The following is a 12,056-nucleotide window of genomic DNA, read 5'->3' as shown; positions in this document are numbered from 1 at the left end:
TTCAATGCATTTTATTTACGTCAATTATTTTCATTTGAAAGCATTTAGTTAATGTAGGAACATGGGTTGTCAGTTATGTTTATCTTTCCTATATGCAATCGTAAGTTCTAAAAGAAGAGGCAGTTTTATGAGTATGAAATTTGTGTGTTAGTTTTCTCATTTGATATTGAGAGCAATTAATTCTTCCATGCTAGTTCAACTTGAATTGTGTTCTTGGAGCCTAGGTGTGTTAGTTTTCTCAATTGATATTGAGAGCAATTAATTCTTCGATGCTAGTTCAACTTGAATAGTGTTCTTGGATCCTAGATTAGAATCAAGTGGTGTATCTGTATCTTGATTCTCATTTAGTTTGCCTTAATCAATTTCTTGTGTGATGTGTATGTATCAGAAGAGACCGTTAGATCTATCAGTTTTTTGTTTAAAGTTTTAATTTTATAACCGTTACCGAACCGATTGCTATCGTATTTGTTTTGTTGATTCTAGCATCAAACAGTCCATCTTTTCCGGAATTGTTATTAAATATTATGATATTTTACATTTTACAAATATAAAACGAATATATCAATGCATGTCTAGAAAATAGCGTTTATCGATTATGTTACATTACATACATCTATGTTGAGCTTTTAGGTGATGTTATTGTTAACAGAGGACTCAAAAAGCGTTATGGATACAAAATATACATACATCATACACACACATGTATAGGGGTGTGTTTAATACAGAACAAAAGCATGACAAGGATCCAATGGTTTGGGTCTTGTTATTATGTTTCCACTGGAGTTCTGGTCAATCCTCTGGTCAACCTCGGTATAAGAGATTCCTCCTGCCTAATTTTATCAATCCATCTGGCTTTGATTTGGATTTTTTCTATGCTTTGTTTCAAGATCCTAACAAACGAAGGAGTTACTCGGTTACTAAAAAACTCTTCCACCTGTTCTGCCATCTCATCGCTGCTAAACTGAAATTGTGTTTCGAATAATTTCAATCAGATGCATATTTCATGTAGCCGTGTATAGGTCGACTAACGGGTCAAAACAAGCAGGGTTGGGTACAACACTCTTGTATAAATGCGTTAAAAGTGCAACCTCAACTATATCAGTTAATAAAGATCAAGACTACTAACCGGTGTCACTATATCTCTATTGAAACGATGGAACACCATCCCTTGATCCCACCACTTTACAATCACATCCCAGTTCTCCTGAAAAGAGAATACAAACCAGAAAAGTATTTACTGTTCAGCATATAATCAAAAACTGATCATGGGGAAAACAAACTACAATCATATATACACCCTCTTTTCTAAATTGATACCCATTAAGGCAGTTTTAACACTAATTACAGAATACATGTATCAGAAAAATTTTAATTTATGTATGATTTTACGGTTTTAGCCATATCCATGCTGTTTCACGGCCTTCCAAGCTCATCCGTGCAGTTACATATACCGTGTCTTGTTCTCGATTCTGTGAGGATGGATATTAAACAGGGTTACATACTTTTTTGCTGACATAAGCATGATGTTTAAAGAGGTAATTAAGAGAAATACCTCATCATTTAAGATGAGGTCTAACGCCTCTTTGACTATATCTGGGTCCGGAGAAGACGCTATATAACCTGTAGTAGGTCAATCGTCCAGATCAGTGGAAAAAACGAGTATAAATAAAAAAATAAAAAAAAATGCTTACTCAGAGTTCTTGCTTTCTCTTGAACTGCATCGGCTTCTATATATAGCTTTAGAAGAGAATCAAACTCACTTCTGTCAATAGCACTTGAAGTTATCTTCTAATTCATCAGCTACATGTAATTTCTTAATGGCAGCCTATGAGAAATATAAAATATAGTAGAACCTCCTAAATCACTTTATCTAATATACAGTTAGTCAGTTACATCTTTGAGAGAAGAGAATTTGACCATGATAGTAGCAACATCGGTTGCAGTAGGCTTCAAATCCAAAGCTCGACCAAAATGAAGCATGGACATGTCGTATATAAGGCGTTTTTTATATATCTTTCCCATCAATGCATAAACGCTGCTTTCTTGAGGAGCGTATTCTTTATGTGTCCAGTGTGAAGCCACTCTTGTGGTTTGTCAAAAGTAGTGACAGAAAACATGTGGGAAACCTGCAACATGTTTTGTGGCCTGTCAAAAGAAGTGGCGGAAGACAACTGTGCTTGATCCACTTCTTCTTCTGCATTAATTTCCTTGTTTGACAAATTCCAATTTAATCTCTATATAAGAGATTCATCTTGTATCTGTTTATTGTATCACAAAGAAATAAAAACCTCCTAGTTACCGAGAGTGGACGTAGGTCAGAGCCGGACCGAACCACTGTAAATCTTTGTGTTCTTGATTGTGAGCTGAGCATGCGTGTGACTCGTGTTCGTGTGTGTGCTCCGATACTAACAACTGGTATCAGAGCATAAGGCTCTTGATCCATACACACGAACAGAGGTGAAGAAGGAGGAAGTTACTGACCTTGAAATCGCAAACTTGGGTTCCGATTGAACCCAGTTGCCGGTTCATCGCCGCCTGTTCCTCGCCTCCGCGGTCTCCTGACCGCCGCTGCTCGACAATCCCGCCGCCACCGGTTCGTCGCTGCTGCTCTCGCCGGTTGGGCCACCGGAGTCTTTTTTTTTCTTTCATCGAACTCCTATACAAATCAAAGTCTTGATCGATTGAAGACCAGATCGTGTTTTTTTTTCTCTTGGTGAAGAAGAAAGTGTCTGTGTATACAGATTACTTTCTTGAAGAGGATCTATTATTCTATTATTCTTTGGAAGAAGACAAAGACCAAGATAATCACGTGGGTTCTTGTTTAAAGAAAAAAAAATCATCTTTTTTTTTAAGTCCACAAGTTCTTGTTTTTTTACCACATAACCCCTTAACCTTTTAACCAAGATTCCATCACTTCTGTTCAATCGCCATTTAACACACAAAATAGAAAAGTGTGTTTCTGTTTCATTGCTTCCGCTCGTATAATTGCCATTTGCAGTACGAACCTATTGGTTAGTAGTAAATTGGTAATTTGTCCGTTAAGTTTGATGGTAGTGATTATGGGTTTTGGAAAATGCAAATTGAAGACTTGTTGTATCAGAAAAGTTTGCATTTGCCTATGTTGGGTGAACAACCAGATGACATGTACGATGAAGAATGGAAGTTGTTGGATAGACAAGCTTTGGGTGTGGTTAGGCTTTCTTGGGCAAAGAGTGTTGCGTATAACATTGTCAATGAAACAACTACATACGGTGTATTAAAAGCTTTATCCAACATGTACGAGAAACCATCTGCTTCAAACAAGGTGTTTCTCATCCGTCAGTTGGTTAACACCAAGATGAAGGAAGGCATGCCGGTTGCCGCTCACATAAACGAGTTCAATTCGATTATCTCTCGTTTAGCCTCCGTTGAAATAAAGTTTGAAGCTGAAGTACAAGCTTTGCTCCTTTTATCATCTTTGCCCGACAGTTGGTCAGGCACAGTCACAGCCGTTAGTAGCGCATCCGGTACTACAAAGCTAACGTTTGATAGCATTCGTGACTTGATTTTGAATGAAGACATTAGAAGGAGAAGTAATGGAGAATCTTCCAGTTCTAGTTCTCTGTTGCACACAGAAAATAGAGGAAGAAGGAATGACAGAGGGCATAATCGAGGAAGGTCAAAGTCTAGAAGAAGGGGACAGTCAAAGAACAGAAAAGACATTGAATGTTGGAACTGCAAAGAAAAAGGTCACTTTAGAAGCCAATGTACAAAACCAGCTACAAAGAAAGAAGTAAACAGTGTATGCTCGGAAGAATTAGGTGATGCTCTCATCTGTTCTGTTGAAGATTCAGTTGAATCTTGGATTATGGATTCGGGTGCTTCTTTCCATGCTATCTCATGCCCAGATATGGTCAAGAATCTACGAACAGGTAACTTTGGTAAAGTTCGTTTAGTAGATGATCAAATGCTTGATATTACAGGTATTGGAGATGTAGACTTGAAGACCTCATTAGGAACTATATGGACATTGAAAAATGTCAGGGTTATTCCTAACTTGAGAAGAAAGTTGATTTCAGTTGGTAAATTGGATGATGAAGGGTTTAATGTTCACTTTGGGGGTGGACAATGGAAAGTGATCAAAGGCAATTTATTGATTGCCAAAGGAAAGAAGAAAGGCACTCTATACATGGCAGAAGTTTCTGCTGAATGTGTTCATGCAATGACGCCAGGTCCGAGTCCATCAAATTTATGGCACAACCGACTCGGACACATGAGCGAGAAGGGATTGAAGATGTTGGCTCAGAAAGGAAAGTTTCCAGACTTAAAGAAAGTGGAAACTGAATTTTGTGAACCTTGTGTTCTTGGAAAACAAAAGAGGGTTACTTTTGTAAAGACAGGGAGGACACCGAAAGCTCAGAAGTTGGAGCTTGTTCACTCAGATGTATATGGACCAACTTCAGTTACATCTCTAGGAGGCTCGAGATACTATGTTACCTTCATCGATGATTCAACACGCAAGGTATGGGTATATTTTCTTAAACATAAATCTGGTGTATTTGATGCTTTTAAGATATGGAAATCTGCTGTTGAAAATGAAACTAATTTGAAGGTAAAGTGCTTAAAGTCGGACAATGGTGGTGAATACATAAGCAAGCAGTTCACTGACTATTGTGCAAAGGAAGGGATAAAGATGATCAGGACAGTTCCTGGAACTCCTCAGCAGAATGGTGTAGCTGAGAGAATGAATAGAACTCTAAATGAGAGGGCTAGAAGCATGAGGTTGAATGCCAGAATGCCCAAGACATTCTGGGCTGATGCAGTTAACACTTCAGCCTACTTGATTAACCGTTCACCATCTGTTCCCTTGGGTTTCAAATTGCCAGAAGAAATGTGGCAAGGAAATGAGGTAAGTCTCGAACACTTAAGAGTCTTTGGTTGTAGTGCTTACAATTTGTTAGAAGTTGGTGACTGGGATAAGCTAGAGTCAAAGTCCAAGAAGTGCACATTCATTGGTTATGGGTCAGAAGAAATGGGTTACAGGCTTTGGGATAATGAAGGCAGAAAAGTAATCAGAAGCAAGAATGTCGTCTTCAATGAAAACGAATTGTACAAAGACAGAAACACCAAAGGACTAGAAGTTCAGAAAGAATATGTTGAATTTGAAAGTGGTGAAAAAAGAAAAGAAGCTTCAGTCGACATTCCAGAAAATGAGGATGAGTCAAGCGACAGTGGGAGCTTAGGGGACGATTCTAGTAATGATTCGAAGGAAGAAGAAGCTACTCCTTCAACTCCAAACTCCCCAGAAACACCTCAAGTTCAACCAAGAAGGTCGTCTAGAGCCACTAGACCGCCAAACAGGTACTCACCATCAGTCAACTACATACTTTTGACAGAAAATGGTGAACCCCAGTGTTACTCTGAAGCTATGGGGTTGAAAGATTCATTGCAGTGGGAGCTTGCAATGAAAGATGAAATGAAGTCGCTTGAGAAGAACAAGACCTGGCACTTGATAAAGCTTCCATCTGGGAAGAAGGCTCTTCAGAACAAATGGGTTTTCAGGGTCAAGGATGAACATGACGGTGCCAAGCGGTACAAAGCAAGATTAGTAGTCAAGGGATTCCAACAGAAAGAGGGAATGGATTTCAATGAAATATTCTCTCCAGTGGTGAAGATGACTACCATCAGACTTGTTCTCAGTATTGTAGCAGCAGAAGGCTTGCATCTAGAGCAACTAGATGTCAAGACAGCTTTTCTACATGGTGACCTAGATGAAGACATTTACATGACACAACCAGAAGGTTTTCAGGTTAAAGGCAAAGAAAACTTGGTGTGTAAACTGAAGAAGAGTTTGTATGGTCTGAAACAAGTGCCCAGACAATGGTACTTGAAGTTTGATAACTTCAAGGGAAGAATTGGTTACAAGAGATGTGACAATGACCATTGTTGTTACATCAAGAAGTTTAAGGGTTCTTACATCATTCTACTACTCTATGTAGATGATATGTTGATTGCCGGTTCAGACATGTCAGAGATCAAGAAGTTGAAGAGGCAAATGTCTGAAGAATTCGAAATGAAAGACTTAGGAGCTGCAAACCAAATACTCGGGATGAGTACTTTCAGAAACAAAGATGGTTCTTTGACACTATCTCAAGAGAAATACATTGAGAAAGTGTTAGAGAAATTCAAAATTAAAGATGCCAAGATCAGAAGCACACCTTTGGGAAATCACTTTAAGCTTTCTAAAGTTCAGTCACCCAAATCAGATGAAGACAAAGCAGAAATGGCTAAAGTTCCATATGCATCTGCAGTTGGTAGCCTCATGTATGCAATGGTATGCACGAGACCAGACATTGCTCATGCAGTGGGAGTTGTTAGTCGGTTTATGTCCAATCCGGGGAGAGAACATTGGGAAGCAGTTAAATGGCTGCTAAGATATTTAAAGGGAACTTCAAAAGTGGCATTGCAGTTTAAAGGGAAAGAGGTTATTCTGAAAGGTTTTGCAGATGCTGACCTTGGTGGGTGTAAAGAGTCATTCAAAAGCACCACAGGGTATGTCTTCACAGTGGGAGGCACTGCTGTAAGTTGGATGTCCAAACTTCAGAAAAGTGTTGCCCTATCAACCACAGAAGCGGAGTATATGGCAGTTGCTGAAGCAAGCAAAGAGCTTATTTGGTTTAAGAATTTTCTCAAAGAGCTTGGAAAGGAACAAGTTGATTGTGCACTGTTCTGTGACAATCAAAGTGCAATACACCTTGCAAAGAACCCTGTCTTCCATTCGAAGACGAAACATATACAGTTGAGATATCACTTTATCAGAGATCAAGTCAGTGATGGCACTTTGAAGTTAAAGAAGATCAAAGGAACTGAGAATCCAGCTGATATTTTGACTAAGGTTGTCACCTTAGAGAAGTTGAAGCTTTGCATAGCTTCAACTGGCCTTCAGGATAATTCAGAGAAGGCCGGGTAACTAGGAATGAGTTAAAGTTTCTTAAAGAAATACAGATGCACAGTTGAAGCACAGGTGAAGATTGTTCCGTGGCTTCAAGTGGGAGATTGTTGAGTGTGAAGCCACTCTTGTGGTTTGTCAAAAGTAGTGACAGAAAACATGTGGGAAACCTGCAACATGTTTTGTGGCCTGTCAAAAGAAGTGGCGGAAGACAACTGTGCTTGATCCATTTCTTCTTCTGCATTAATTTCCTTGTTTGACAAATTCCAATTTAATCTCTATATAAGAGATTCATCTTGTATCTGTTTATTGTATCACAAATAAATAAAAACCTCTTAGTTACCAAGAGTGGACGTAGGTCAGAGCCGGACCGAACCACTGTAAATCTTTGTGTTCTTAATTGTGAGCTGAGCGTGCGTGTGACTCGTGTTCGTGTGTGTGCTCCGATCCTAACATTATGTTCTTCTAGAACAACCAAAGCACCATCATAATCCTCCATACTCGCAAGAATATTTGCTTTTTGATACATTGGAAGTTTTTTAGCGCAGTTTCATGGTCTTTCTGTATGCTATAGCAGTTTCCCATTGCACACCTGTCACATTTGTGTTTAAAAAAATAAATAAATTGCAGCAAAAAATACATATACAGAGCATCCTTCGGTCCTTCCTATTTTTAGAGATTTAAAAAACTTAAAAGTACTTACCATGACTGCAGGGCTAAGCGGTCTGTTGATATTAGCTCCTGTGCCAAATTACTCAGCCTCGTATGCTCCTTTAGGTGCTACAACATATAAGACAAAAGATTATAAAAAACTAACTCGACATGAACAGTAGTCTCAATCGTTGATTGAATAAGAAATGCAATGTTTAACTTATAAAACGTACATATAAAACAGTAGAATAGACATCCATTCCTTCTAAGCTATAAGGAGAAGCCAAACGAGCATTGCTAAAGGCACGCTCGGCTTCTATATAATCAACCAGTTCAAAATGAGCTTTTCCAACCTGCACTCAAAATTACCATATTGCCAGTTCAAGAAAATGAAAACCAGGTCTTCGCTAAACAAGAAGTTGAAAACAAATGTATACCTGAGAGAGCACCCAGGCTGTGTTATAATGCTTAAGAGGAAGTTGCTGAAATACGTCAAGAGCGTCCTGTTTTTTTTAAAAGGCGATAATCAGCAAAGTGAATAACCAGAAAACTAACAAAAGTTCAATAATAGTATAATACTTCAACAGTCAGTTTTTCACAAAAGGCCATTGTTCGGTAGGTTGTGGCGTTGCTGTGCACAATATTTCTTGTCGAGACCGATCTGGCGTAGTGTAGTGGTCCAGCCAAAATTTTGGAAGAGGGACTATCCGTGTACAGTGTACTTTACTCTTTAATTATTTGAACAGTTGTAACTCAAGCTTTCGGTATATGTTTTCTAAAACAAGCATTTGTATGGTAAAAGTTAACTTCCAGGTTCACGTACCTTTTCATTTTTTAAAATGGCATTAGGGTCAGTCATGACAAACCACCCGAGCCGCCAACCTGGCACTATCCATCTTTTTGAAAAGACCCGAGTATAAGAACAGGCACCATGGACCCAGAAACACCCATTGGCACAAATGGGTTTGCTCCAAATGCTAAATGGCCATAAACTTATCTGCTATAACAACAATCTTATGCTTCTTGGCAGTTTCAACAATCTACTTACATAAAAACAATTAAACCCATATTAGCACCTCTAATCTAACATGTGAACGTGGATGTTTGCATGGGTCTTCAACATGCTTTGTGCGCATCCATCCTAACCCGACTGGCCCATTTTGACTGAGTGCCAACATATCACGAACAAGAAAACAAACTTAAGTACTATACAATATATCACGGGACAACTGATAATGTTCCACCATTTTCAAAATCCTCCAATGCCAAATATCTGTAATAAAACATAAAATCCATACGTAGATTACCAAGTAGGAAATTTTATACTCAAGTATAAAGAATTGTGATGAAATTCATACTCTTGACCACAAAGCGTGTGAGCATAGGTGAATCTTGAATTTAGTTGTACTTCCCGACTGATAAATTCAGCCAGTTTGAGAAATACGCATTTGAATCTATGACAATTTTATGAGTTTTAGATGATGAAATCATAATCATAAGTAGATAAACAAATGAATAAACTAAAAAAAAGAAAAAAAGTAAGGATTCTGATGAGTTTTGAAGATCAAACCTTCATCCAAGATTCAATTTTTCTTGGAAATCCAAGTCACAAAATGAGCCAAATTGAGAAATAAGTGGTTGTTTAAAAAGCTCGTGGCTCATAGCTCAGTCGAAAAAGCTAGCTAAAAAACTCGATTTAAACGACCTCAGCCGAGCCGGCTCATTTTGTAACCGAGTCGAGCCATTGTTGGCTCACTCTTGGGCTCGTTTAACTTCGAGCTCCAGCTGTGAAGGTCAAAACTTCATCCAAGATTCTGTTTAAACCAAGTGACCAATTGAACTAAATTGATATTCTGTTTCTTCAAATTAAAAAATACCCATTTGAATCTATGAAAGTCTTATGAACTTCAGATAACAAAATCATAATCATAAATTATAAGATATTTAAAAATGGAAAATAATGAACTGCATCCAAGATTCTGTTTCTTGGAAACAACAAACTGACCCAACTTGAAAATACCCATTTGAATCTAATCAATTTATTACAGTTTTCATAAACTAAAACAAAAAATAAAATAAAAAGCAAGAAAAAAATGAACTATGAAGGTACCTTAATACAAGGCTACAAGAAAACACCAGAATTATGGTGTTAATGGCATCATTAGCTCTATCCCATAGGATTTCAAGATCCACATACTCTGCCTACAATTAACATTTAACAAAAGTAGAAAAAAAATACAAAAGTTAATAGCGGTTCAAATCTGTTCAACATATGAGTGAATGTAAAAACCTAATAAGCTTACAGTGATAAAATTTCCAACCTGTTCAGCATAGATCTGCACAAGTTATCAAGTTCGTTAACACTTGTAACTCAAAATAAGGAGCAAAAAATGAAACTTCAAAAATGAAACAGCGTGATAACTCTATCGTATCTCGCCATTAGTAGTGAGATTGTAGTGAAGATTTAGGGTTTCGTAGTTGGATTTGGAATTTTAGGTTTGATCGGAGACGAAATATGCAGATACTCGCCATGGAGACAAACCGTAGATCCAGATCTGGAATCGCCAGAGAGAGAGAGAGAGAGAGGAGCAGGAAGCGGCGATTTTGAAATGTTTTGAAATGAATGAAGGTGAAACCCTAATGGTATTCCGTCTTTTTTTAGTAGGTGGGTATAACTGGAAAGTGATGTTTTCTTATGCTTAAAGGACTTGTACATCATGCTTTAGGGGTGTTTTAAGGAAATTTCAATGACCTTAAGAAGTCCTTGGGATATGTATATTATATATAGTATAGATAGTATTGTAAGTCCCGAAAATCGGATCAAACAACGATATCAAACGATCAACAAGGATGGGCGGAATCCAAACTTGATGATCTTCAAGAAATCAAGAACAATATGAAGATTTGAAGATAAAGATTTGTTGAATTGAATGCTTAAACTTGCATACAAGGATTCTTGTCTAATACAAGTTTCTAAAACAAAACAACCAACCAACCATGCTCCTAATTTCTAACTTCTATTTATAGTAAGGGGTTTCCCCCAAAACCTAGGCCCATAATTCCCCCAAAGCCCACTCTAATACCCCCACTTCTAGAACTTGATCCATTAAGCAATTAATCTACTAATCCATAAACCTATAGGGCCTAACAATCTCCCCCTAGGTTTACTGGATTAGTTGTTGAATCCGTCAGGAGGACCACAAGGCAACAGAGCTGGATCAATAAACACATGATTCTTGATTACGATCTTGAACTTCTTTTCCAGCTTAACTTTCAACAGATGTCAGCATACCCGCATCGCTTTGTAGTTGCTCGATCGTCTAATCTTTGCTTGATTTTTGAGCTTGCAAGGATGAGATCTGAGCTTCTTTCAGGGCAGCAACTTGTTCTAACACAATCACTTTTCTTTGCAGCTTCGCTACATCAACAGCTGTATCATCACTATCGCTTTCTTCAATAACTTTCATTTTTTGGGCTACAAAGCGCATGGCTGCTTCATCATGCTCAGAGAAATCGGCACCACTGGAACTTTCTACATTGAACCTAATGCCGCTTGAGCTTTCTGGTTGCAAATGAGTTGTTTCAGGCAGATCCAAATCGAAATTAGAATCAAAATTGAGATCTTGTGTGCTTGTTTCTCGAGTAGCAGCAGTGACTTGTGGATCAGTAGGCATAGTAGGCTCTGGTTCTGAGCTTGGGCCAGTAGAATGAAAATCAGGAGCTGTTTCGGTTCTTCGTTTCTTGTTGGATGCTTCTTCAGCATCATCTGTCGCGTCTTCAATCTCAGGAATAGATACGAAAGGAGGGTTTCCGATACTATCCTTTAATGATTCAATCAGGGCTTGAACATCTTCAGTCGTCATTTACATTGATTCTTGAACGGGTTCCTCAACATTCTTAGACACAATCACTTTTACATCACTGTCGGCGTCAGATTCTTCTTCGTCTGAATCCAGAACTTCTGTTTCTATCTCAGCTTTCTCATCAGCAAGTGTCTGTTGCACATCATGTTCTTCGGCAGCTATGCATTCAAAGGCTTTGGTTTGAAAAGTATAGGAATCTGCAAACCTTGTAATTCGAATAAGTGGTCTGGGAATACAATGAGAGGATCCGAAATGCTTAAGAAAAGAGATTAGCCCGAAAGGTAACTCAAAAGAGAAATGGTTGACAATTTGTAGAGTTTCAGATTTGGGCCTGAGATCAACGAGCAATTCAGAACAGTTGTCTGAATTACATTCGAGAGCAATGGGCCGGATCTGATTCATTTTATCTGAAACAGTGGGCCCCAATCCGAAACAGTGGGCCAGATTATTACTTTAATGTTTTGCATTTTCAAGACAGAAAACATCTTTCTCAAAATCAACGATCCAACCAACCGAGCAACCCCTTTTTGAGCATAGAAATAATCAAAACAAAAGAAATTAATAATAGAAAACTAATGGAGGAGTAATATAGGGAGAACCTGCCATGGGATCAA

The 12,056-nt window shown here is 38.2% G+C and overlaps 1 protein-coding gene and 1 long non-coding RNA gene across 7 annotated transcripts; both read right to left on the bottom strand.

Moving 5' to 3' along the window:
• Window positions 1-571: 571 nt before the first annotated feature.
• LOC118492048 lies at window positions 572-2,800 on the bottom strand. 4 transcript variants are annotated; one of them, XR_004892491.1, is made up of 6 exons: window positions 2,482-2,799; window positions 1,692-2,126; window positions 1,553-1,620; window positions 1,390-1,469; window positions 1,127-1,204; window positions 572-961 (listed from the first exon to the last, which is right to left on the bottom strand). It is a non-coding gene; the product is annotated as an uncharacterized LOC118492048 (long non-coding RNA). The 4 variants fall into 4 exon arrangements; XR_004892489.1 differs by having other exon boundaries at window positions 1,127-1,469; window positions 1,692-1,825; window positions 1,918-2,126; XR_004892490.1 differs by having other exon boundaries at window positions 1,127-1,469; window positions 1,692-2,258; window positions 2,482-2,800.
• Window positions 2,801-7,612: 4,812 nt separating this feature from the next.
• Window positions 7,613-9,793, bottom strand: LOC110940303. Of its 3 annotated transcripts, none has more exons than XM_035989807.1 (7): window positions 9,690-9,793; window positions 8,938-9,033; window positions 8,656-8,852; window positions 8,403-8,579; window positions 8,017-8,082; window positions 7,813-7,932; window positions 7,613-7,708 (listed from the first exon to the last, which is right to left on the bottom strand). In XM_035989807.1, the coding sequence occupies exons 3-7, from the start codon at window positions 8,755-8,757 to the stop codon at window positions 7,628-7,630; spliced, it is 546 nt and encodes a 181-aa protein (XP_035845700.1). In that variant the 5' UTR covers window positions 8,758-8,852; window positions 8,938-9,033; window positions 9,690-9,793; the 3' UTR covers window positions 7,613-7,627. The 3 variants fall into 3 exon arrangements, with proteins under 3 accessions (XP_035845700.1, XP_035845702.1, XP_035845701.1); XM_035989809.1 differs by having other exon boundaries at window positions 8,403-8,576; XM_035989808.1 differs by lacking the exon at window positions 8,938-9,033.
• Between the last annotated feature and the right edge of the window lie 2,263 nt (window positions 9,794-12,056).

Source organism: Helianthus annuus, chromosome 5 (genome assembly GCF_002127325.2).
Source record: "Helianthus annuus cultivar XRQ/B chromosome 5, HanXRQr2.0-SUNRISE, whole genome shotgun sequence".
NCBI lineage: Eukaryota > Viridiplantae > Streptophyta > Magnoliopsida > Asterales > Asteraceae > Helianthus > Helianthus annuus.
This window is presented reverse-complemented; position numbering and strand designations above follow the sequence as displayed.

Excerpts from the sequence above, each read along its gene's own strand:
- LOC110940303 (XM_035989807.1), bottom strand. The coding sequence starts at position 8,757 with ATGTTGGCACTCAGTCAAAATGGGCCAGTCGGGTTAGGATGGATGCGC. Across the intron at positions 8,580-8,655 it reads GTTCACATGTTAGATTAGAG|CAGATAAGTTTATGGCCATT; the intron begins GTGCTAATATGG and ends TTGTTGTTATAG. Across the intron at positions 7,933-8,016 it reads CAGCCTGGGTGCTCTCTCAG|GTTGGAAAAGCTCATTTTGA; the intron begins GTATACATTTGT and ends TTTTGAGTGCAG.